The sequence below is a fragment of the Calonectris borealis genome, chromosome 16, assembly GCF_964195595.1.
Source record: "Calonectris borealis chromosome 16, bCalBor7.hap1.2, whole genome shotgun sequence".
NCBI classification, from domain to species: Eukaryota; Metazoa; Chordata; class Aves; order Procellariiformes; family Procellariidae; genus Calonectris; species Calonectris borealis.
This window is the reverse complement of record NC_134327.1, coordinates 5,702,938-5,730,718: the sequence shown is the minus strand read 5'-3', so window position 1 is coordinate 5,730,718 and position 27,781 is coordinate 5,702,938. Positions and strand designations below refer to the sequence as shown.

General features: G+C 37.4%; 1 protein-coding gene across 10 annotated transcripts in view; it reads right to left on the bottom strand.

Moving 5' to 3' along the window:
- The window catches only part of CLEC16A (C-type lectin domain containing 16A), an 89,774-nt gene that overhangs the window by 7,424 nt on the left and 54,569 nt on the right, over positions 1-27,781 (bottom strand). For 5 of the 10 annotated variants that reach the window (XR_012676081.1, XM_075164974.1, XM_075164972.1 and 2 more), the window contains 4 exons: positions 25,269-25,420; positions 24,341-24,545; positions 22,768-22,938; positions 10,024-10,170 (listed from right to left, as the gene is read on the bottom strand). Coding sequence is in view for 8 of the 10 variants with exons in the window: in XM_075164974.1 (XP_075021075.1) it covers positions 10,024-10,170; positions 22,768-22,938; positions 24,341-24,545; positions 25,269-25,420 (675 nt within the window). In the remaining 2 variants the exon portion in view is untranslated. Of the gene's footprint in view, positions 1-885; positions 980-4,203; positions 4,366-10,023; positions 10,171-15,535; positions 17,239-21,519; positions 21,672-22,767; positions 22,939-24,340; positions 24,546-25,268; positions 25,421-27,781 lie in introns of those variants that run through there. The other 5 variants (XR_012676082.1, XM_075164979.1, XM_075164976.1 and 2 more) reach the window with 5 other exon arrangements.

Below are 27,781 nucleotides of genomic sequence, written 5' to 3'. Positions count from 1 at the left end.
ACCAGGAAGCTCTTTAGAAATTTAAAAAACAAAAACCCAAAAAACCCAAAAGAACCCCTGTATAACTAGTTTTCCCAAGAGGTGGCTTGTTTCTTACAAAAATTTGGAAGTCATTCTCTCACTTCATTCTCCAGATTCACATTTAAGTGCCACCTCAACCACAGAAAGCAGAACTATGGAAAAACATGGAGGAGAATAATGTGCTTACTGTAACTGAAAGGTGCTGCAAAATAGGCCTGTTTTTATACAGGCTTGTGTTACATGATTTTTTTTGTGCTCCTAAGCATGGAGCATACAACACAGATAAAATTGGGAATAAGCGTTACATACCACAGAAACTGATAGGCTACGACACCTTCCCACACAATGAAAAAAAAACTAAAACATTAACAGCTATTTGTACTGTCCTTTTCCCCCTTAAAATCCTAGCTAACTATTAAGTAAACTGCTTATTTAGCTCAGATGGATAGTGAATGGAGGGGATGAGGCGATACAGCCTTATATGAGCAAGTATGCCCAGAAAAGTCAGTGTTTTTTTCTTTTCTAGACTAGAGTAATAGGTGCCATTAAAGTAACAGGTATCCAGCTTCAAGACAGACCATTTTTAGAGCTCTTGTAAGAAACAGCATGTGTTCAAGTGTACAGGCATCTGCAGAAAAGTCTACAAGGCAATGTAGTGAATACAGAAGCTAAGAATTAGGTTCTGTTTTTAACACATAGTGACCTTAAAAATATTTTGTTTTTAATATGATTCCAATTAATCCTGTAAAAGAACAGAGAGCATGAACATAAGGCAAAAAAAAAAAAAAAGAAAAACAAAGCTGAGAATGGAATGGGTATCAGTAAGGTATCAGTGGGATAACAAAGATTATAGTTTTTTTTTACCTTTCTGGTAAGATAACCCCAAACAATGGTGTATTCTCACTTCAGAAAACCACTCAATTTTACTTTTTGCTGAATCGGTGGCTAAAGCTTCTCACTTTAATAAAAACAAAATTTATAGACTGTGAAAAAGTCTCCTTTAAAATAAAAGGGACATCACTGGTTATTTTTGAAAAATAAGAACAGATTCAAAGTAACTCTGAAGATTCTTCTTTTTAGCTGTCAAGAAGCTTTAGTGAGAATGTAGCGACTGATAACAGAGGAAGTGATGCAAGACTCACATGGAAAATGAACTGCTAAAAACATTGAAATAAAGCCTTATTTCTCTGAATTCCAAGATAAATACTAACATTTAAGTATGCACAAAACAGTGAGTCTCTTCGCGGTGATTTCACTTTCTGAATTTTTAAAATCTTAAAAGAATATCAAACATTCTTTGCCAAGATTATTTTTTATCTTAATTATAGTATGAATATTCACCAAAATTCAGGATTCAGAAACCTGAGACATTCTGGTAAATAAAGTATTATCAATCAATGGCATTCTGCTCAGAAATGTTATATACAGCACATTTCTATTGCAGTTCTGCTATTTCAGTTCTGATTCTGCAGTTCATTTCTTAAATCATTCTTCCCTCTCTCCCAACAAAATATTAATATATTTTCTCAATACTTTCATTTACTGAAATCATGACAGACATACATATTCTTTTGTTTGCTGTATTGTCCCCAAATCCTTCCATGTAGGACCTAAATTAATGCTAAAGTGACTCCCTTCTTAATGCCACAAAGAAAAATTAAGTACTTGAAAAAAGTCCCCATTAAAAAAAAAAAAAAAAGTATCTGGAGTCAACAAGTCAAATTTTTCTATCCAAAAGTCTGAAAAATTCAGAAAACAAGATAAAATATCAAAAAGTGTAAGCAGAACATACTCTGTCCAGTATTTTAGCTGCAGTATTTATAGAGAATACAAAATTAGAGCTCTTTATGCTTCCCTCCTGCTTTTATTTATTATTGATAGAAGTAAGTCTTTCTCCTCTACTTTCAGTATTTCATTAGTCACTGTCAGAGCTTCACTTCTGTTACTGTATTTAAGGGTGGCAGTGACAGATTTCTGTAACCCAGCATGGCATTACTGCCAAAATGACTAGGTATTCGCAAACTGCCACTAGTCCCTGCAGGGGCAGAAAGTAAATACCAGAACACAAAGGGGCGGGGGAGGGAGAATTTTGAACGTTGTCTAGAAAAGGTCAACAGCTCTCACTACTATTTTGCAATATATTATCCCTTCTGAACTAATACTTAACTAAGAATCTTACTCTTCAGCCACAGCTATAAACTACGGCTGTGAGAACGGTACTTACATCTTTGTGACCAAGCTCTCAAATCCATAGGCTACTTGAGGTGTATACTTAGCTTGAAACTGCAACTATAAGCTTGTGCTAGGTAAGTTTTTAAGCATGATCATCTCCTATATCTTTTGGATACAAGGATAGAGGAAAACAGTCCTAGACTACAGATGAAGGAAACTAAATAGAAAATAGAATACAGACATCCAGCATCTTGGAATGAAAATTTGGTATGTAAGAGGCATTACAACGAAAAATCAGACCACCCTTTTGATGTAAAAAGTTTTCACATATAACACCTCCCAGTTAATTGAATAAATGGCTTCAGGACAGTAATTACTAATGAGCAAATCTTTGAGGCTCAAAATTTCAAAGCCTTTTGAAGTCATACTCAGTTCGAAGAAGGATCCAAATAGATAAATATATATTTATTTATGATCTGAATTCTTAAAGTCTCTGAAACTGGAATAAAAAATTGGCAAAAAGATGCACCCTAGCTGAAAAAAACCTCAAGAAGGGATTATTACAAGAATGTCTGTCTCTCAAATCCAGATAGGTACCAAGTTCTTGATTCAAGAGAGTTTCAAGGCTTCCAGTATGTTTAGAGACTAAGTTCTCAACCCATTATCTGGAACTTCTGTCTATATTGCACATAAAAATACTAACTGGCTTTCAAAAAAACCCAAACTCCTAACACTTGGTTCCAGTTTGACTTTTGGATAGAAAGAGCAAAAATAATTGTCATTTTTACCTGAATAAAATCACCAGTCACTACGATATGTTCTACTTTTAAATATCAAAAAGTTATTACCTAATATGGGAAAACAGCATTTCTATTTACCTCTCCCCAACCCCCATATATTTAAGTAAGAGTGTTATGGCAAAAAATGTAAGCCAGATCTGTAACAAAACCAGGGAGAGTGAAGTCCGTTTCTTAAAATAGTTGTGATATTAACATTTAGTTCTAACAAACACCCCCTAAATACCCCCAAATTTAAGCACCAAACAAGGTTTGAGAACAGGGTGTTATTTTGCAATTTTTTGGGTATTATTAGCACTCTCTGATTGCAGTGGCTTCAGCAACATTGGATGTTTTTCAGCACTTCTATAATGCTACGAAGATTATCATTACAGAATGATAATACAGCAAAAAAAATCCAAATCAAATCACTCAACTTCTGTTATATTAACTTATGTTAAGGATGATTATTAGTGAAAGAAGATAGAAAAGAACAGGAAAAGGAAAGAATGAGTATCTTCTACAGAGAAGTGTCCTAAACTGAACAGCAACATACTATGAAAGGATAACAAAAATATAAATAACAGGACATTAAGTGAAAAGATGCAAAGTAAATCTATAAAGATGAAAAAGGGTGTTTATATAATACTAACAGAGTAAAATATCTTCATGCCATGATAGTTAAAAAAAGAAATTAATTAAATACAAGTTAAAACAGGTTATATAAATAAGAAGGTAGTCTGAAGCGTATTTCCATCTTTTCTGCATCTGCTTCCCCTCCTCACCTCCTCAGGCAATTAAACAGTCCATAAAGCCATCTGCCCAAGTTTGATGATCATAAAAATATTGTGCCATCACAGTCCAAGGACAGTCTTATGCTGAATGCTTGTCCATTTTACCCAAGTTATAAATAGATTTCTTCCTGCTAGTCAAGTACCCGCATTAGTGACTATTCAGAAGCCTGTGCTTACTAAATTCCACTACAGCCATGGCTGCCCCTGTGCAAATGAAGACATAGCTGCTTTGAAGCTGGAGGCTTGATAGCAGAATTTCCATCTTTGGCAAGAGAGCCAAGAAACATGGGAGAAACTGCAGATAAGGCTTTCAGAAACAGCTAATTATTGCTTTACAATTCTCTCCAAAAAAACAGTAGAGACAAATATTTATGATGCTTTCTTCAGTTTCCTACCTCACTGTCATTGCTGTCAGCATGAAAACCAAATATGTTCTATCAACTGTTACGGGCTTTTGAAAACTTATGGAGGAACCTGCCTGAATTGATATTGCGCGAGTTTCTGTTGCAGCTGCTGCTTGAAGACCTAAACCCAGTGTCCACCGTGACTGTCAGCCTCCGACAGACTAAACACCCGCCGACGTCCTTTCCTGCCAGACCTTACTAGAGGAAAACACAGCGATATATCATACGAAGGCTTTAACAATGAAACAAGGAAGGGAAACTGGAATGAACACAAAGCATAAATGTTAGAGTAGCAACAAGAATAAGTGACAAGGACACATCCATAACTGCTGGTATCTTGAATACAATTTGACACCACACCAAGAGTCTTACAAGTTTGGGAAATACTTCTGAAGCTGGAAGTATTCGTTCTTTAGAAATAAGTGAGTTTAACTGAATTTGATTTTTTGCTTACCTATCCGGAAATGTTCATAACACAGTTTGGGCTATGTCTGGCAATCCAACAGCACTTACACTGGGGAGGGACTGGCAGGCATTTATTTGCATTACAATCTAGTCACATGCTTTAGAAATCTTGAGAGAAGCTATTTATCACAAATTCTGGTGACATAGAATTATTCTGATTTCCACTGGCCATAAATTATAAGAGGTGCACTACCGTGCGGGTGACAATACTTCAGGCCATTCAGCCCTACTATTCTATGATATGAAACTGAAGTTTCAGATTTGGTTTATAACAAAGCCAAATAGAGTGTTTTAAAAGATAGCAGCAGTTCAGATGATGATGCTTGGTGCACAGAAAGTTTCTAGAAAAGAAACTTTCTAGAAACAAAAGTACTTCCTCACCGAGTTAGAAAATCACTAGCATTATAGAACAGAAGAGATCAAACCTCATTTACATTAATGATTTTAGAGGGAAAAGACAGGGATGGTTTCAGTAAGATGGCAGGCACTGCTCTTACAGGCTCTCCATGCTTGATTAATCATCTTCTCCTTGGAATATATAAATTTTATTTTACAGACTGGAATCCAATATATTGTCTGCAACAAGGGACAACTCTTTGTACTTACTTTAGACCTTTTACCATCAATATCTGCCAGAAGTGTGAAATACACTATAAGTGGCATAGAAGATCAATGCCCTCTGAAGTCCTCAATATCCATTGCTCCAATATAAACATTTTCTTAAGTATTGAAGCCACTTGCATTTTAAAGCTTAAGACAACTTATAAAGTGATAAAATACAGTGTAGATGACATTACACATACATAATTCTGGAAGACTGCTAACTTACAGTAAGACAGCTTCTTTATCTTAATGCTTGGCATATATAACAATAAGCACTTTAAAGAAGTGCATGGTTCCAGCAAATATAGCCAAGAAGAGACTGTATTCTAAGCTCAGAAGCTTGATGACTAAAAACTGCCTTGCAAGAGAACATTTTTATCTTAGGCATAGCAACACTTCAAACGGACATATTAATTTAAAAAAAAAAAAAATCATGTAAATACAAAGAAAAAAACCCAACCTGATAGCAGTATTTGCAGAACCTGACACTGCTTTTTCTCTCTTGCTAGGGATTCTGCTTTCTTTAAGGGGTGACTTCTGCTTTTTCAATTTTAAGGAACAGAGATCTTGTAAAGGGTTAAGCTTAATTCCCAAATACTACAAATGGGGCAGCTGCTAGGCTTTAAAATATCTGTGCCATGAAGTATTGTGACAATTATTAGGTAGGATAGTTGATAAACTCAGGAATCGTAAGAGTTTATTTTACTCATGACAAAGCAGTTAATGCAACTATTGTTCTCTTACAATGACTGAAACATGCACAGCAGTCATATGACTTTATATAAGTTCAGTTAACCTCCCTCCTCACATTAAGATACTGTGTGATTGTTTGATGCAGGTAGGAGTGATAGCAAGAAAAGTATTTTTACAAAACACCAAACTAAAATTAGTTTTTTTTACTGTGATACATTTTTGAAAGCTCTTTTACTGTTTAAGCGTTAATATATACTCTATCTTGTAATGTCGTTTTCTCTCAACTAACAATTATGCAATTTGTCTTTATTTTGTTCTCATCTATCATTGTTTTACGTAAAAGTGTCTATGTCCCAAATCTTATTTCCTGAAACAACTCTGTGAAGATTACAAGTACCATCTCAAATATATCAAACTCTGAACAGTTTACATCCGTCAATAGACAGTAGCTTAGGACACAAGCCTCCTCGTCTGCTTCACAGCAGAATAATGAAGTTTAGTTTCAATTGTCCTCAACAGGTTAAGGGAAAATCACATTGTTTTACATTGAAGTGGATGAATACCAACAATTGTTTCCGTAACTCAGCTGAGTGGTCAGTAAGACCTGATATAACAAAGACAGCGGTCAAGACACTATCGCTTATTTCAGCCGTGTACTTCTGTTCACGCAGAAGCCTACGGAACAGCTATCTGGACATATCAAACAGATAATCTCTTTCATGGTTATGCTCCTGGCAACAGTTTCCAGTATAGATCACAATTACATATAAGTACTATAAAAGGGAGAACATTCATTACAAACTTGCAGTAAACTGGTCAAATCAGTTAATGCAGAAACATTGTTCCTAGGAATAGACAATAGTATTGATCCGACACTGAAGATTCGCAAGAAGTGTCAACAAAGCTCCCTGGGTTGGAGAAAACCCTCCCCACGCCCCCACCCGCCAAAGACCCAGCTCCAGGGATTTCAGAATCCTCTCTAGTCTATACTAAGGACCTTGAGACACCGCCAGCCACTCAGCTACAACTATTTAAAACATTACTTGTTCATTATTGGCTGCAACTACATTAGCAGTTTGGTTCAGACCAATAGAGCAGCTTTGAAGAATTATGCACACTTACTGCTTTAGTCTGATTTTAGGAACAGTTTCTGTGCATTAATGAGATTCTTTCACAAGGAAACCAAACTATAAGATATGCTGCGACTATGCACCAAATACACTTCAAATATTAATAGCAACATATGTCTGAACTAATAATTGGTCCTCCAGACAATCACATACATGGCAGGGATGCTTAGTCCTAAAGGTCAGAGTAAATACGGTCCACAGCAAAATCCCTAAGCCACATGCAGATTAGATGCATGCACCTTAGTACCAACTGTTCATTGTCCTATTGCACCTAATTACTTGCTCATGCACATACAGTCCCTGTCTTCCTCTTTGTTACTGCTCTCCAAGTAGAGTCAGCAGGATAAAATCCAGGAGTTGAGCTCAAAAGTCATCCCTGCAGCAGGTTAATGCAAGCTGCTGACTTGGGACTGAAGTAGATGACACATTCTCACATTCATTTCCACTGACTGCTGAAGGTTACTATGTTCACAGTGGTAGGGCACAGAATTGTATCCTCACAACTAGATTTGCTAAAGCATCTACATCAGTGCGCCTAGATCCTGTGCAAAAAACCAAAACCCACCCAAAGACTGTTTTCCTGCATGACACGTGGCATGTTGAACATACTTCATGATTAAGCCACAATGAAGGTCATACTAAGAATAGACAGTTCATGCAACCTAACTGGTAAAGTGCAGACTGAAACCAGGCATTTAAAAACCCTTTCCTCTGTTTTTTGATTTGTTTTTGTGGTTTTGTATTTTTTTTGGGGGGTGGAAGAATTAGTTTGGGGGTTTTCTGATTGTTTTTATTTCTTCTTTTGTTTTTTTTTTTTTTTTTTTGAAACCAATGAGCAGTCTCCTGTCATCAGGCTTTTTAAATTGCAGGAAAAATCAACAGAATTTTGTGTTATACAAATGTCAACATACTCTGTAAGTAGATTTTAATTTTGTTAACTACAGTCTATGATTATTTTTCAATAAGGCACTATCATAGAATCATAGAATAATTTGGGTTGAAGGGACCTTTAAAGGTTGTCTAGTCCAAGCCCCCTGCCATGGGCAGGGACATCTTCAACTAGATCAGGTTGCTCAGAGCCCCGTCCAACCTGGCCTTGAATGTTTGCAGGGATGGGACATCTACCACTTCTCTGGGCAACCTGTTCTGGTGTTTCACCACCATATCTTTTTATGCTAGATGAGGAATTATGTGCTCTGGATCTACTCACTTTTTCACAGAAGTCTGGTTATATGCACTTGAAAGACCGCAGTTTGAAACATGTAGTATAATCTTGCTTGATATTTTTGTGAACTAGCATGTTGCTTACAGTAACAAAAATAATTTAGATTTTTATTTTCATTTCCTTTACCGCAGTTTTCTCTTAGCCACTATTGCCAAGAACTTGTGGTTGCATTTTGCTTCCTGATCACAGAGGATTCAAATACAGTAAAGGACATTGTAGATGAGCCTTTTTACACTGCTAAGGAGAAGCATGTAGTCAAATGTTTTCTTGTAGTGCCAATCCATACTGAGGCTTTTGACAAATGATACCACTTCTCTGTGTAATCACCACATTACCTAGGCTACCAAGAGACTGGATAACAGCAATCACTTACTAACACAGAAAATAAAATGAGGTCCTTTCAAAGTTTTGAATAGATTGCATATAGAAAAATACTCCAAATTTTGTTCTGGAATTACACATATTGCAGGAATATTTTGACTATATGTTAGTCTCTCACAAAAATAGGTGCTTTTTAAATCGGTGCTAGAATGCTTTACGTATCATTCATAAACTTCATAAGCAGCCTTTGCTTACTCTTTCCAGCAATATTTCTTGCAGGGATAGTCACTTTGGACATATAATATACATTGATCTCCTGACACTGTTCAGCGAAACCTACAAAACGCTAAATGCCTAATAAAAATTGCATCATTTCCTGTAGGACTGCAAAACAGTTTAGATCTATATGAGGCTTCCAAATAAAGGCAAAATGGTATGTCTTAAAAGGAGGAACCAGAACAACCATTTCAAGGAGTGATCAACATTGGAAGTGATTGTTAAAATGAGGGGGCTGTTTGAAAAGGTCTTGAGAACAAGTTACCTCTATTGTTTTATAACCAAAATGAGGTGGAGTAGGTCAGTTCTAGCATGAAACCATTTCAGTATGCACCCTTCAGGATTTACTTCTTGTTTAGTCTCCAGCTTGAGGCTTTACCTCACACATAATTTGCACTCAGAACAAACACCGTTACAAGTTTCCCTACAAATACTACATAAAAAAAGGAGGAATGAAGGCCTTCTAATGCAACAAGAAGTCCCAGTAAAAACATACCCACTAAATATACTGACCAACACAAACACATGGTAGCTACATTTGTGAAAGTTATACTGTCAGTCTATTTATATGGCAGCTTCTTTTGCACCAAAGAAACAGCCACCTCAAATGTGGTGGTGTTCAGCCAGAAGAGTGTTATTGCAAAAGCTTTATAATATTAGCATCCTAAATAACTATTTTCAAATATTTATTTGGCCCATTCTTACAAATTAACATGAGTATCAGATAAATACACAAAAGCAAATGTCACCCAGTTCAAACAAGATGCTTCACGTGGAGATCAACTTATCCACTACAGTGAAAGGCTAACAGTGTACATTACAAATTTATGCAAACCAATACTTCAGTTTAAAAAAAAAAAACAAACGAACAACATTTTAAATTGTATGTGCTAGAAGACAAGTCAGACAAACATGACATTATTTCACCAGTCCTTAAAACCACTGCTGAAAGATGTCAAGTATTTATTAGAGTTGCAGAAAGCTAAAGAGATCATTAAAATTTGCACCACAATTCAACTGGTTTAGTTGAATGATCTAAAACCAAAAGTTCTACTGTTTTTAATCCAATAACGTAACAACTTCATTTTACAATAAAATGGTCTACATCCCTTAGTTCCTAGGCTGAAAATCGTGATTTAATACCTGATGGGCTCTGTGCAGCAGAAGGAGTGGATGTTGAGCTTGCAGTCACTGAATCACAGCGCCCTGTACTCCCACTGCCACTGGAAGGTGATGGTGATGAGAGGGGTGATGGATTGTGCTGATTTATACACTGGGCTACAGCAAAGCCTGCAAAACAGGACAATGAAGTTTACGAGTTAATAATTAGCTTGAAAGAGTTAACCTACATGAACAAATTGAGAAAGGGTAAGAGCAAATATTGCATCAAAGTGGTGCTAATTTCATGTAGTGACCCAGAGGATGCATCCTCTCCCATTTCATCTCGGAAGCCTGAAAATCTGAATGTATCTTACTGAAAACATGCTACCAATGCTGATCAATGAACAAGAAAGTAGAGGTTAAGGGATTCAAAACATTTAAAAACTTAGAGCTTGCACCAACAGTCAAAACATGTCAAAACTCTTCAGTTTTTGATATATTCAATAAATTCATGGGTCACAGATGTTAACATGATAAGGAAAATGGTTAAGTCAAAAGTGAACAAAAAAACCTCTTGGATAGAAGGCCTGCACTACATTTTTTATTGCAGAGTAACAACTTCAGAAAATTTTAATCAATCAAATCTAAAGCTGGCATTGGATTTCATCCACCTTCTCACAAGTCAAATTTTTTCCAATCTGAAGACTGGAAAGGTCTATACAGTGTCTGACAACACTTTTAAAACAAGTCTTCTTCCATCTTTCAGTCTAATATTTCCTCAAATTCTTTACATTATAGCATCCTCTTCTTTCCTAACATAATCTGGCATTCCTTCCTTCCTTCTTCTTCTGCAACCCCCTGCTTCAGTCTTTGACATGCCTTAAAAAAAAAAAAACCACCAAAATCTTCATTTTAGTTCCCTCCCTTCTCATAGACAATGACTCATGCACTTTCTCTTTCAAGATGCAATTTCAGAAAGTATTGAGGACCTGTAGCACAAGGAAATCCATTGGAAGTATGCAATTTGGGAAAGAAGCACAAGGAAGGAATTCAAATCCCTGGTTTCTCAAACCCAACATTTCAGAACTGAATAACCTGAGAATGAGGTTTGCAATATTTAATTTCATTGATCTAGTCAAGATGAGAAGCCATGAGTACACGGAATCTACATCATGCATTCATTGCATAAGACTACGCTGAATCAGAAAGTAAAAAATAGTTATTCCATGTACATTGTTCAAAATATTTTGTGCAGAAGCATGCTATGAGCCAAAAGACAACTGAAATTTATTCTTTAGGTTACTGGTGAATGTGTTGTGTTGCCATTCAGTCATATTCTACTAAAATCAAGTGCCCACAGAGGTGTCTCCAGTAAGTAACTACATTTAGTAGAAGTAAAAAATCAGTAAATTTTTCTTTTATAGGTAAGAACGATTATATGGTAACTTTGTACAAAACAGATACTGCATTAAAAACTTATTTGACATAACTTATTTATGAACACCCTTATTTTTTATATTGCATTATGGCAACGTGTCTGTTGACATGATTCACTTGTGACAATTTCAAATTAAATTTAACACTAAATTTTAGACATTCACAAGTTATAAATGCCAAAGGCATACATCTGACCAATATTTCACCTCAACATAAACAGAAATACAAGAGTAACTTTGGAAGAGGTAGAACACTTTACAATATCAGTCTTGTAAGAATGTAGTTTGTATTGAGAAGAGAAGCTGGAATATGGAGCAAAAGAAACAAACCAAAAAAACCACCTGGTGTTTCAAAAGCATGTTACTTTAACAAGTTTTTTTCTTTTTCTTAAGTAGTCATGTTCTATTATATCTAACAAATACATTTTTGTTTGTTGTTTAAAACATCTTGTGTTTTCCAGCGATTGTTAAGACCTTCTTAAAGCTTGTATTTTCATTTAACAACAAAATGAGTTTATCATTGCTTGGACAAAAGCAAGTAAGCATGCTCCAGCTTTCAGCAGACTTCAGATCAAGAAAGTCAGAGTACTTAACTCTTGCATCAACCCTCTGCCAGATGATCAGAAGAAAGTTGTTCAGTGACACCATAAAAGCTCCAGGCTTGGCAACAAGTTTGCTTTTGCACAAAACGCATACTGTGGAATATCAAGACTTGCAGTGAAAATACTCCAGTTCTGAAAAATTTCAGAAATTATTTTCACACACTCTGTTGATCCTCATACATTGAAGACCACCGCTTTGGGATGACCTACTAACTCACTTGTGATTAGACCGTTTGAACAAGTCGGGATATCTCCCATGAGATTAAAACAAGTAAGTTGCCCTTTACTGTATCTTTCAATTGCCCTTTACTGTGTCTTTCAATTAGCAGTTGTTTTCCCCCTTTGCTCTGAATTTTTAACTTACAGTTTTCACAGTTTTGTTGTTATAGAAGCCAATGATTTGATCTTGAACCACATCAGTATTATAAAAATGCAGAAGAACCAAAACCTTAAAAGGTCTAGCATCAACTAGGATAGTAGCATTCTACCATTAGAATGCTACAGAATTACCTGATAGAACAACATGCTCTGGAAAAAAAGTTCATGAACTGCCTTTCCCATACAAGTCCAGTGAAGACAACTACCACTGCATTGTTCATACTTCCTTGAGCTCTTTACTTTCTTTAGCAGATCACATCCTTCTCGTGGTTCTTACCAATTCTCCTCACAACGACATGCCTATAGCATATAGTAAGACTTTCCTTTGGCAGACATTTCTCCTAGTACTTGGAAGCTTTTAGTCATCTCTTCAGGTTTTGATAGCAAGCAGCCTTCCAGAAGTTGAAGCACTTCTTACATCAAAAGAAATGGGCTGTATGTCAGGTGATGTACACAACTCAGCTGCTTCTGCAGCCCTCCTCGCTCTTCCATGGTCAAGTGGTAATGCAAAAGTTGACTTATTATTGGCAGTCCCTGAATTATTGAAAGTAGCCACAGCATGCACTATGAAACACCTAACAATATACTACTTGTTGCCTTCATTGCATAGTGGACACTGAAAAGGAAAGTATCCGACAATCAGGTATGAAAAAAAGCAAATGCACCACACAATTCTTTATTCTTTTTTATAGGGAATCTCCCATGGCACTGGATGGATGATTCACTCATTACAGAGAATCTCCTATATGGGGAATTTGCTGGTGCCATGCAGCAGGCAGCCAGTCAAAACTCAATTTAAGTGGGCTTGTTACAAGAAGCGTATGAAAGTTTTAAAACACAGACATGACAAGTCAGGAAAATGCTGTTAGCAGCAACACATACTGACAGGTTGTGTTACAAGGGAAAAAACCAGAATGGATGAAGAAAGGAAGACACAGAAAAAAGCTAACAAACATCAGTCCTGTTAATAATCTGACTTAATCTGCGGTCCCACCTCTTACCCTCTACCTCCCATGCTTATACTCAAGAACTAGACTCAAAATCACTTGCAGAAACACAATGCTTTCTGAATTGCTGTAGTACTTGCATCTTAGTTTTATATGTGAATGCCACTTTTACCAAGCTTTTCTCTTATTTTAAGTTACAGTTCATTATGTCCAAGATGAATACCACTTGAAAGAATTAAATAATTACCATGGCAGGAGACATCTATTTTAGTTAAAAATAAAATAGTTTGGTAAGCAGCTTATTATTCCATAAATGTAAATAAATCCATGTATTTTATTTCAGAAACCAAACTGATTGATCTTCTACAATCATTTAGATAAGTTAAACTGAGGTTACACACAGTGACGCCTGATAGTCTGCAAAAAGTTAACCACAAACTAAACTACCTCAAATGTGAAAGACAGTCAGGGCCACTGATACATATAGTTTTTAATATAGCAAATGTGCATTACGTTTCTCATACATACCTCGTATTTTGAAATACCAGTTAGGATGAGAAACAAGGAACAATCAATGGACTTGTGACCGCAGAAGTGAGGCAAAGCCATCTGTTAAAGTGAATGAAACTTTTTTTTGGAACAGTTACTAAAGCCATTAGTATGGAAGTGCTTACATCAATATATTTTTTTTCACTTACAGTGCTGGAAAAAGTTGTACCCATCTAAGGCATTCTATATCCACAAAGGCTTGCACTTCAAGGGAAGAGAAATCTTCCATCCTCACCAAAATAGCAGAATCATAGAATAGTTTAGGTTGGAAGGGACCTTTAAAGGTCATTAGTCCAACCCCCCTGCCATGGGCAGGGACATCTTCAACTAGATCAGGTTGCTCAGAGTCCCGTTCAACCTGACCTGGAATGTTTGCAGGGATGGGGCATCTACCACCTCTCTGGGCAACCTGTGCCAGTGTTTCACCACCCTCATTGTAAAGAATTTCTTCCTGATAGCTAGTCTAAATCTATCCTCTTTTGGTTTAAAACCAATCCCCCTTGTCCTGTCGCAACAGGCCCTGCTAAAAAGTTTGCCACCATCTTTCTTATAAGCCCCCTTTAAGTACTGGTAGGCCGCAATAAGGTCTCCCCGAAGCCTTCTCTTCTCCAGGCTGAACAACCCCAACTCTCTCAGCCTTTCTTCATAGGAGAGGCGTTCCATCCCCCTGATCATTTTTGTGGCCCTCCTCTGGACCCGCTCCAACAGGTCCATGTCTTTCCCATGCTGAGGGCCCCAGAGCTGGACGCAGCACTGCAGGTGGGGTCTCACCAGAGCAGAATAGAGGGGCAGAATCACCTCGCTCGACCTGCTGGCCATGCTGCTTTTGATGCAGCCCAGGATACGGTTGGCCGCCTGGGCTGCGAGCGCGCATTGTTGGCTCATGTCCGGCTTTTCATCCACCAGTACCCCCAAGTCCTTCTCGGCAGGGCTGCTCTCAATCCCTTCATCCTCCAGCCTGTATTGATAGCAGGGGTTGCCCCGACCCAGGTGCAGGACCCTGCACTTGGCCTTGTTGAACCTCATGAGGTTCACACGGGTCCACTTCTTGAGCTTGTCCAGGTCCCTCTGGATGGCATGCCGTCCCTCAGGCGTGTCAACTGCACCACTCAGCTTGGTGTCACCTGCAAGCTTGCTGAGGATGCACTCGATCCCACTGTCTATGTCATTGATGAAGATACTAAACAGTATCGGTCTCAATATGGACCCCTGCAGACACCACTCGTCACCAATCTCCATCTGGACATTGAGCTGTTAACCACTACCCTCTGGATGCGTCCATCCAACCAATTCCTCACCCACCAGACAGTCCACCCATCAAATCCATATCTCTCCAGTTTAGAGAGAAGGATGTTGTGGGGGACCGTGTCAAAGGCCTTACAGAGGTCCAGAGAGACGACATCGGCAGCCCTTCCCACGTCCACTGATGTAGTCACTCCGTCATAGAAGGCCGCTAGGTTGGTCAGGCAGGACTTGCCCTTGGTGAAGCCATGCTGGCTGTCTCGAATCACCTCCCTGTCCTCCACGTGCCTTAGCGTAGCTTCCAGGATGATCTGTTCCATGATCTTCTCAGGCACAGAGGGGAGACTGACTGGCCTGTAGTTCCCCTGGTCCTCCTTTTTTCCCCTTTTTAAAAATGGGGGTTATGTTTCCCCTTTTCCAGTCAGCGGGAACTTCACCGGACTGCCACGACTTCTCAAATACGATGGATGGTGACTTAGCAACTTCATCCACCAGTTCCTTCAGGATCCGCGGATGGATCTCATTCGGTCCCATGGACTTGTGCACCTTCAGGTTCCTTAGATGGTCTCAAACCTGATCTTCTCCTATAGTGGGTGGCTCTTCATTCTCCCAGTCCCTGCCTTTGCCTTCTGTGGCTTGGGTGGTGAGACTCGAGCACCTGCCGGTGAAGACTGAGGCAAAAAAGTCATTGAGTACCTCAGCCTTCTCTGTATCCTGGGTAACCAGGTCTCCCATTTCATTCCGGAGAGAGCCACATTTTCCCTAGTCTTTCTTTTATCCCCGACGTACCTATAGAAGCTTTCCTTGTTGCCCTTGACGTCCCTGGCCAGATTTAATTCTATCAGGGCTTTAGCTTTCCTAACCCGATCCCTGACCGCTCAGACAATTTCTCTGTATTCCTCCCAGGCTACCTGTCCTTGCTTCCACGCTCTGTAGGCTTCCTTTTTGTGTTTGAGTTTGTCCAGGAGCTCCTTGTTCATCCATGCAGGCCTCCTGGCAGTTTTGCCTGACTTCCTTTTTGTTGGGATGCATCGCTCCTGAGCTTGGAGGAGGTGATCCTTGAATATTAACCAGCTTTCTTGGGCCCTTCTTCCCTCCAGGGCTTTGTCCCATGGCACTCTACCAAGCAGGTCCCTGAAGAGGCCAAAGTCTCCTCTCCTGAAGGCCAGGGTAGTGAGCTTGCTGTGCGCCCTCCTCAGTGCCCTAAGGATCTTCAACTCCACCATTTCATGGTCACTGTAGTCAAGGCTGCCCTTGACCTTCACATTCTCCACCAGTCCCTCCTTGTGGGTGAGAGCAAGGTCCAGCATAGCACCTCTCCTCGTTGGCTCCTCTATCACTTGGAGAAGGAAGTTATCATCAACGCATTCCAGGAACCTCCTGGATTGCTTATGCCCTGCTGTGTTGTCCCTCCAACAGATATCAGGGTGGCTGAAGTCCTCCATGAGGGCCAGGGCTTGTGAATGTGAAGCTGCTCCTATATGTCTATAGAGGGCCTCACATGCTCGGTCTTGCTGGTCAGGTGGCCTGTAGCAGATTGCCACCGTAATGTCACCTGTCCCTGCCCTCCCTTTAATCCTGACCCATAAACTCTTGGTCAGCTGCTCATCCATCCCCAGGTGGAGATCCATGCACTCCAGCTGGTCATTGACATAGAGGGCAACACCCCCTCCTCGTCTTCCCTGCCTGTCCTTCCTAAAGAGTCTGTATCCCTCCATCCCAATACTCCAATCATAGGAGCCATCCCACCACGTCTCTGTGATGCCAACAAGATCATAAGAAACAGTAGAAAAAGTAAACAAGGTCTACTGTAACTATCATAGGAAAAGCTGGTCTGATTCAGCAAGATTGCCTGCCTAAAGGTTCTGCAGGACAGTGCTCATGGATTCATGTCCTTACACTGAAGCATTTGCTTGCAAATTATTTTAACATATTTTCTCTCCAAATACGCTCCCAAAACTGCAGAGGAAGGATTTTAAGTGTGCTACACGAAGGTAATTTAGATAGGAGGGAAAAGGAAGTCTAAATAATTCAAAATACTGTAACTGGGAAACCACTGACCAAGAACAAATTTTCTAACCAGGAAACTCCTTCAGGAAATATCTGCAAAGAAAAGGTTAGCAGAATTAATCATGGCCACAGGAAGTAAAATAACGCTCAAAAGGTTCTAGAGGTGCCTTTGTTACTACTTTATGACTCTCAAGTTGTGATAGAGGTTAGTTAATACACAAATATTTCCTTCTGAGCAATCATGATTCTGCTCCAACATAACTTTCTGTTTAAGATTCAGTAAGGTATTACTGTAAAGATGTACCTTCCCAGTTCCTTGGAGAAGATCTTATTTCCATAATCACAATGTTTCATAAGGCTGTGTTTCTTTCATAAAATATGTATCAACAGTTATCCTTTTGCCATGTTTTACATAACAGCAGCAAAATTTCATGCCAAAATTTCATGCCAAAACCTGAAATAGCTTCTTAGCTTTTCTTTAAAGGAACTTTTTCTTAGGCAATTAATGCAAATCTTCCTCCTAAATTGGAGAAAACCTTCCTACTGTCTTATAAATTATTTCACGTGAAAGATGGCCTGAACTATAAGATCTCCTAAGAATAAAATTTGAGGGTGAGCAGAAGGGGAAGGGGTGGTGGAGGCAGAGAACAGGACAAGCAAGATAACAACAACAACAAAAAAAAAGCCTGAGAAGTAGAAAGAAAACCTTGGCCAAGAAAGGAGAAACTGTTTTCTCATTGTAAATGATATCTTCATTACCCCAATGTCTTTTTTGTATTCTGATTTCTTTCTATTCTGTTCTTCTAAGTATAGTTACCTCATAAAAAATTCTCATGTCTTTCCATGTGTTCGTCCCTAGTCAAATCAAGGCAATGCTGAACTTGAGCTTTTTTGCAAGTATGAATTAAAAAAAACCCTTACATGCCTGAAAATTATTTCTTTCACTAGTTATTTTGCATCTTTGCAAAGTGCTATTCTGCCTCAGAAAACCTGATGCACTTTTTAAAAATTTCAACTTGTAGAGATTTTTTACGTTTAAGAAACTCTGTTACAACCTCATAAAACAGAAGAATAATCGTTTCAATGCAAAAGATGTTTTTGCTGCCAAGAAAAAACACATACAAAACAAATTGGTCACTTGGAGAGCTGTTGCCAGTAGCTGCTGCAACTTCAACAGTATTAAAAAAATGGATTAACTGACATTTTTAGTCTCCACATTTGCCATGCAATGCCAATATATGATGACTGTAGCTTTATTCACTGTTTTTCTCATCAATTTAGTATACTTAACAGGCTAGTTTCAAGTCCAGTGATCAGGGGACTTGCCATGGATGATACTCTCTATGCCTTGCCAGCACATCCTTATTATGAGTGATACTTTGTTGAGACAGCATTTGTTTTGACTGTCCTTTAATGCACAAAGGAACTCTAATATTAAAGTATGCCACAATTTCTTCCACCAACCAGAGAAGTCCTTTCTACAAGTTTAAAGAAATTAGAAGAATTACTGTAGTTCAACTGGCATGGAGAGAGCTGAAGCATATGTCAGCACTAAAACACAACACTTAAGAATTCTCAGTCTCAGAATGAGCTACTTTGAAGTGCTTTTTTTTTACTGAAAATAATCCTTGTAAACAGTAAAATCCCCAAATGGTAACAGTCAAAGATTGTTTTCAAACCTGTTTCTTATTTAAAAAAAAAATAAAATCTAACTAGCAGTCCTGCATATTTAACTCAGTTTCAATGGTAGCTTTCATTTCTTGCACACAAGCCGTAACTCATATTACATAAATCAAATTAGTTCTATCTTGTGTAATCTTAGTACTATCAAACTACCTTAATTAGGCACTTCTGCTTGAATACCTCTGCACAGAAATGATTTAGTTCTGATGATGACAGGAAGATTAGTATCTAGTTCATATCCCACAATTCTGATGACCAGGCAATATAAATAGGTATAAAAAAGGCAGCAGAGTTGGGTCTTTAAAAGCAGAGCCATAGCTAAATATCAAACTTGGAATGGTTCAAAGAATATTAATTAGAAAAAACAAACTGAGAAGAAAAATTGAGTTACCAGTTGTCCTCCATTATTCTTCATAGAACAATCAAATAAAAAAATACTTTAAATATACTTATGGGCTATAAAAGCAACTGTATCCTAGAATTATGGACCATGGGACACTTCAGCCATCTCACACTGGAAGTAACTTAGTACTGCTTAAGTAAACTATCCCAATTTGATGTTCCTACGGCAGCTGTGGTTGATGATGAACATGAAAGGGTTGATCAGAGTCCCTCAGTACAGTTCCAAAATAACTTGTATATGACATTGAAATGTGCTGAGCAATCTAACCTCATAAAATCAGTAACAAGTGCAGATGCTCATCAGCTGTGAATGTCAAGCCCCTCATTAGTACTTTGATCACAAGGATCTGTTTTCTTACTGTGGATGGAGAAGGCAATTAAATTACAAAAGGTTATATACATTTCAAGAATACATTCATATTATTCATTTAAAAAAAAAAAATCTATGATTTTATGCCCACCAGTGGTGACCTGCTAAAGAAGGGCACATCATTTTTTACAGTGTATAAATATGCTTTTAGAGTGAATAATATTTGACAAAACTAAAATCAATTTTCCTCACATAAATCTGAACAATCTCAAATACTGCTTAAACAACTCTCGGGCTTTGTTTAAAGTTTTCCTATTCCAAAGAAGTGATGCAAACTTTATATAGAATTCTTGCCTACATTGTCTTTTTCATTTAAAGGGTTACAAAGCTATAAAAGACCATTTTTTTTCCTTCAGATTTTAAAATTAAGATGGCTATACTTTGCTTGCAATGGCTAATATTAGCAAGAAGGTTTTTTCCAACTTTTCCCCCTAAAATCTTATCATCATCATATACTAAGGTATTAACAACAGAGAAAATAGTGAGAGAGATCTATTGATTCATTTTGCTTTCTAAAAGAAATTTTCTCAGTAGGAAAGCGACCACACTTGTTAAAATATTTAGATGTACGTTTTGCAGGAAATCGTTAAGATTTCCCTTAAGACACACTGAGCATATAAATCTCAGTATACAGCTGGTATTTGAAACTAATATTTGAGTTTGCTTTAGAGGAAGTGATTACTTATTTACTTTCAATATAAGACCTATGTTCACAGGACACCTACTGCTCATTTCTTTGAAAACAATATAATTCTTTATTTTCATAAAGAGTGCTTCAAAAGCACCATATGAATACATAGCTAATATGTAAGATGGTGAACAGTCCAGCCAATTAAACTATCCCTAAAATGCTCTAACATTCTGGCAAATGTCATTAACCTAAAATAGACCCTGAAGTATATTCATGGTCATGACTTCATGATGATAAAATTGATCAAGTGAAGGATTTTGCTTCTGTTCCCTGATAAGAATTGCCCAGTTTATCAGGCCAGTCATCTGGGATGATTACATCATCTCACTGCATTTGCATAACCTGTACTTTTTATAAAGAGTATTAACAGGAATGTTCTGAAGCATGGTCTCTTATATTCTTGTCATCTTTCACCCGTCTTCCACAAAATCTGGTTTTAAGCTATAACAACCCTCACCCTCTTCCCTCCAGATATCAAAAAGCGCTTTCAAAACAGATTTTAACTTTGGACCATGAAACAATAAAGCAAAGTGAAGCACAGTTTGACTACAATAAGGTAACTGCATGCTCTCTAGTGAAATATGTAGAGCTTTATGTATGCACTACGATAGAAACTGAACCAGACCAGACTGAAATAAGTGTTCTTGAAAATTCTAAATTCCTTGAGAAGAGGGAATAGGTAACTGATTCAATAGTTGTACTAAAATTCTCTGCAGAGTGAAATTTGCAGGAGGGCTGAAAACTTTTATATTATTGTCGATTTCTTAAAAACCATGCTGGATGTACAGCACTGACAGCTAACATAGTCCTACTAAAAAGAATGATTAATCTTCTAAAAATATTGCCAAAAAACATAGCTCTCCTTTAAATCAACAAAAACCACCATCACTAAGGGAAAGCATAACTTGTTTCTTACAAGTACAATCAAATTAACAGACTATATGAACTTTGCAGAACTCTTAAACACCACTTAAAGAAATTAATACATGAAGCTAGTAATTTACCTGCAACTTGTTCAATAGTTTTTTTAAAAGGCACAAAATCTTCCTCTTAAAGTAAAAATCACTCCAAGCCTGATTAAGGGATAAACACAAACAGATTCCTACAAAAATCACTCAGAACTAGGAAACCTCATTCATTCATTAGTGAAGATAAGGGGAGAAGGAAGAGGCATTTGATATTTATTTTGTAATCAGATGTAAAACAATATATTAATCAATTTCTATTATAACACTGGCTATCACAAAATGCATTTCAAAAATGCAGCATTTGAAATACTTCATGTTCTGTGTCTGGTTTCTCATACTTGCTATCAAATAAAAGTTTCAAAATACTTTTTCCTCTGGATTTGCATGTGCATACAGTGGAAGTCACCATTTCCTGGAATTCAAAGTAAGTATGTGGTTGTTTGAACAAACTACCATGTTGCACCACCCCCAATCCCTCCCCTCCCCCCCCCAAAAAAAAAAAAAAAAGAATTAGAAGACGAAGTCACTTGTTATGAACACAAGCACACTCTTTTAGAGAAGGTTGATTCTGAAACAGTAACCACGCCTTTTCCATGGAAGTCATGTCAAATAAGGAAATACATTGCCATCATACAACATATACTTGCCTTTTGAAAAACCTGACTGGCAATATAAATGCTTTTATGACTTCTGTTCCCCAGACTCAGGCAAGCTGAGTTCCAATTTAGTCCTAAGGCGGTAAACATCTGCTTTCTAAGTAGGGCATTTGAATTTTGAATCACTGAATCACATTTAAAGAGAAATGCTGAGTTTTGTGAAGTGATCAGCAGCTAGTGGTAACAAGATTGCGTCTTTTTGTATAATATAGCAAAATTAAGTACTTTCAAGTGGCATGAGATTCAACTTTAAAACGACTCAATCCAAAAGGAGAAAAGTTCATCATCTGGAAAAAAAACTCTGCAGAGAAGTCAATTTGTGAAATAGACAATAGGGACACAGAAGAACAAAGAGCTCACTGATTTAGAATAATTCCTTTAATCCCAATTCCAAGCTAATGTTTTAGGAGTAGCTGTGGCCCTTTTCTGTCTTGCTAGCTCTAAGGTAAACGAAGCAGTGCACAGTATCCCAGGTATTTTTACAAACGGCAAGAAAATGATCATAACCAAATTAAAGGAGGAGCTATGCACAACTGACAGATGTGTTGCATAAATACTGACTATGTGAAACATGATTTAAACTAACTCAATTTGTAAAGGAATGTAAAGTATTAAGACACTTGGTGTATTTGGAGAAACTGCCACGGATGTATTGCTCACAACGTACCTGGAATACACACCCAGGTATTACTTTTATCTCTAGGAGTGTATTTTTCCATAAACCTCATCCTGGAGTTGTATGTTCAGAAACATATCACAGTAAGTTTTTTATTACTTTTACAAGTTACAGTTCAGCTTTTGCAAATATAAATCACAAAGCAAAAATTGCTTGATAATGAATGCTAATCTTACCTGGGACTTTGTCAACGGATGCAAAAACAGAGCGTTGCACTGTAGGATCACTGCTACCACGTCGTGACTGATCATAAAATCTAAATGGAAGGTGTTGGGCTGCAGCTGCAGAGCTGTGTCCAAAACCCAAAACAACTTCAGTTGAAGGCTGAACAGGAAGATCCAGGAGAGCTATATTTAATCACAATTGATAATTTTTGTTACTCAAAAATACAGAAAAGGAAGAGTAGGTGAAAATAAAATTGATAGTTTGCTCAGGATCTTAAGACTAAACCAGATTGTTTTACATAACTTGCCTGCATTTACCTCTTAATTATGGTTACAATTGCATTGGAAAAGAAGAGACACAACATTTCCGGCAACCTTTTCTACCATTGCTGTCCACACCACATTCACATTAAGGAAGCCTCAGAACACAGTGGAGGAGAGAAAAGGATTACAATAAGCTCCTTGCACTATACAAGCCATAGGAGTTATTAAAAAAAAAATCTGATTTTCCCTGTACAAATAAAGTCATTCACTAGTTACAACTGAACACTGCAGAAAGCCATTTAAAGAGACAATCTGCTTTAAACTGGCAAAAAAAAGCCTTTGCATTACCATTCAACGTAAAATCTTAATATTGAAATAGACCTGTATTAACCTCAAACTTGCTTAAAATTTTTTAACATGAAGCAAGCCATAGAAGTATGACATATCTATTTTGTAAACTCAAGGCATAAAACTCTTTTTAGTTAGCTTCCTCCAGAACCATAAGACACTAAAATAATCTTAAACCATCTATAATCTCAACAATTCTCTGGCCAACTCAATAGTTTTAATACCACCTATGACTTTGTTTTTCACAACTCTGATTAGTTCGTTATTGCTCTTGGGCAATCCAAGTAACTGAGATAGCTGGTGTCCTTTTTCATTTGCCCACCTATTTTCCTTCCTGTATTTCAGAGTTTCCTTTTCTATACTCACCAATTCATTCAGTTTACTGGTAAGCTTCAATTTAGTCTTCACTCACTTAATATTCAAGTAATATTTTAATCACCCTTTGCTATTTACTGAAATTAACTCTTTCGTTCATCTTTTCACATGCATTTCCTCCAAACACAGAAATATAGCTGCTGATACTCCACTTAACATTTTGGATTGCTCATCATCACCACATCCAAGCATTAAGCATTATCATCAACACTATCAGGACTCCATCCAACTCAGGACTCAGGCAAGCTGAGTTCCAATTTAGTCCTAAGGCAGTAGAACATCTGCTTTCTAAGTAGGGCATTTGAATTTTGAATCACTGAATCACATTTAAAGAGAAATGCTGAGTTTTGTGAAATGATTGGCAGCTAGTGGTAACAAGCCAGGATTTCTTCTTTTTCATCCTTTCTTTGATGTGTCTATCATTAAATATGACAACACATATTTTACTCCAATAAAATCTATTGCTTGGAAACTAAACACTGGTTTACAGTTTTCTGTGGCACACCACTTAGATTTTTCTAACACATCCTTATGTTACAGAGTGACTTGCTATGACATACAAGTCTTGTTACTCAGTCATTTCAAAATAACCATTCACCTGCTATTCTCTGCATTTTCATACGCCGAGCTTGGATACGGCCTTTTGCAAGACGTTGTTTTGCAATAATGCAGCGAATGTGATCAGAAAAAATAAATGTAGCTTGAAGGATAGGGAACGGCTTAGAATGAGGACTTGAGGCAGGCTTATGAATTATTATGTTCAGAGCTCTACTGTCATCCTCTACTCCCGTCACCTGCATATCCTAAAAAGAAACAAAAGGCAAGTAACTAATGAAAAAGTTAGCATTTTTAAACTATAGATTAAATATCAACGTTGAAAGAAAGCCCTATGAATGATCCACTAAATCTCCTAAAAAACAGTTTCTGTGTTAAAAAAAAAGGACTATGCAAGTTGTACAACCTTGGATTTAGTTCTTCAGAAACTGGTAATCGTAGAGATTAAGTCAGTTTAAAATTCAATTAAGTTATTTGAGCATAGTGAATTTTCAGGAATACAAACAGGGTTGGCTAAGGCAAGAAAGAGACATAAATGAGAGAAATTTCTTAAAGCTTTTAAGATCAATTAGATAAGCACAGACCATTTTGAAGTTACAACCTGTCACCTTCCCTGCCCGTGTAGGAAGATCAGAACTCTAGGAGAGTTCATTACTGTGCCACTTAAGGAAAGTACTTGGGACTCAATCCTAATTGTATACGATTTCAGTGTTTGAATGAACACACCAAGTATATATTGGGGAAGTTACCTCATTTTCAAGTGTGCCTCTAGTTAGTTATGTAAACTTCTTCAGAAAACTAGAAATAGTTTAAAAGGCAGGAACTAGAAAAAAGACTAGTAACAGAAGAAACAAGTAAGCATGGTACAGAGCTTAAATATATAAGCTTATACTGGTATTACTACTTATCCAACATAAACGTAGATTTTTCAGCTGAGAAAAAGTAACCACCCAGATTAAAATTTCTCTTACCTGCAAAAGGCCTGCAAACTTAACTACCCCCCATCCAAGTCTGGCAACGTCTGGCTCAACCAAACTCATCTGGTAAATATCCACAGCCAGGAATCTTTGAACTTGACCCCCATCCTTTGTTATGACTGTACAAGCAATTAGATCACTGTTATCTGAAGGAAGGAAGGAAGGAAAAAAGTTACATAGCTACTGAAGTTAAGGATTCTGGGTTTTGATTGTTTTATGTAACATAAAATGTTAATATATAAAAGCGTAATCATCCTTACAACACATGTTTAAAGTTACTCAAGGTGTTTTTTTTTTTTAATATATATTTTGCATTTCCCTATCATATTTATAGTTACATAGAAAGGGCAGGATACATTTTAACAGTGGTTCAGATATCTTACAAGTTACATATAAGATGTGTCTTATATGCACCTTGCTTTCTCTTTCCACCTTCATTACCTTTTAGTATAAAAGGTCACTTCATTTCAGGGGTGAAATTGCAACAGTGTTGATTTCTCTCACTAAGTGGACGTCTCAAAAAGTCTTGTTGAAAGGCCACAGATGCAGTCCTACACCATTGCAGGCAATTATATCTACCTCATTATAAACTTAGGCTCCATTCTGACACAAGTTACATTTCTACAGGTCTGAAACCTGATTATTCTGACTTTTGGAAGCCTTTCAACTTCAAGGCTATACGGACTCTCCAGGTAAATTGTATCAATATTTGTTAATATTTGTTAAACGAGGTGACATTTTTCCTTTACCCACCCATTTTATTCATTTATATTGAATAAACATATCCTCTCTTAACCATTACTCTAGGACCCCTCAAACAAGCCCCAAAATACAGATCTCAAGAAGTAAATACACCATTCCCTGATCCTCCTGCATCTCCTCACTGCACCTGTTCCAGTTCAAACCCATCATTCTTGAAAAGTCACTAAATCACCTTCTTTACACCAGCTGAAGTCTACTGAGTGCCCTATAAACTGGCACTAACACCTCCTAGCAGACCTTTGCTAATCTTACTAGAGTTGCTTTTTCTTTTGCTTCAGATTGATACTTACACTCACATACTTAATACACACGGGTCTTTTTCCTCTCTCTCATCTAGTACAATTTATAGCAAGTAAAAGATTCTATGACCACACATGCTGTCCTGCAGAGTTCATCATCTTTGCAATCCTGCATGGTACTCCACATAATCTGATGGATTTAGCCAGCTAAGTGGCAGCATTTTAACTGTTTCCTGCAGTAGTTTTGACTGGGTGTTTGTTTTGTTTTAGGATAGAAACCATCCCACTTGAGAGCAATGAGTTCTATATTTTGCTTCTACCTTAGCCATAGTTTTTCGACACACTCATTCTCCTCAGCGCTCTCATTCTTTAGTATTGCTAAGGCATTGATAGAGTCAGCAGTTTGGAGTTATTCATTCAAATAGCCTTTCCTAAAATGAGGGTTCAATGCAATATGCATCAATTGCTGTTAAGACATACGAGGCTTTTTTTCCCTCCTATTCCACATACACATACTGTTTTTAAGGGTGCTGTATTTTTAGACATGTGTCTATACACTGAAATCAGTTTGATAAATTGTATCATTTACAGTAAGGTAAGTATCTTTCAAAAAGGCTGACTTCTTATTCAGATTTTTTATATGTATCTGAAAGGAGCTATTCTGACACACAAAATTCAATGTATCTCTAATACTTATAGCAGTGTCTCCATACTGAACACTGACGTTAGGTGCTCTTGCATATGAAACCCAGCATTTTTCATGTTATTTACACAACGCATTAAAAATAATCCTGCTAAAGTTCAACTCTGTCTTCAGTATCTGAATTAAAACAATGGAAAAAATATCTAACTCCTGTTTTTCTCCTCTTCAGTTTCCCATGGAGAAAAAAAACACCCTAAAAATAACACTAGAAGAATTAGCTAAATGGATAGGAACGAGGCTGCAGGTTATACAAAACAGTAAAACTTAAGTTTACTTATCCAAACATCTAAACAAGTAGTTAACACCATATTTCATACTAGAAGCATCTGTGGGATAGAGATAAACTACAAGTGGAAGCATACAGCTCTTCGCAGTGGCAGGTCATACAACTAGGGACAACAGCCATAAATTACGGTTTGGGGGGTGGAAGAAATTCTTTTGTGCGTAATACAGCACAGCAGGTTACCCAGAAAGGTTGTGGAATTTCTATCTCCAAAGGTTTTCAATTTCCAGAAAAACAAAACAAACACTCCTCCCAAAACCTTCTCTTTCCCCCAACCCCCCCCCCCAACTGAGAGGTCCCTTCCAACTAACATTTCTATGATTCTACCAATTACCATTTACCAGCAGGATCCATTCAAAATTGATTGGGTGGTAGGAGAGAAAGGGAGGAAATATGGAACCCTAATATGATTAAAAGAGGATAATTAATGCTAATCCAGTGTGAATTTAGTGTGAGCTTTTGCAATCTGAGAAAACAAGTTTAATCAATAAATACAACACTGCTATTTTTCTGCAATACA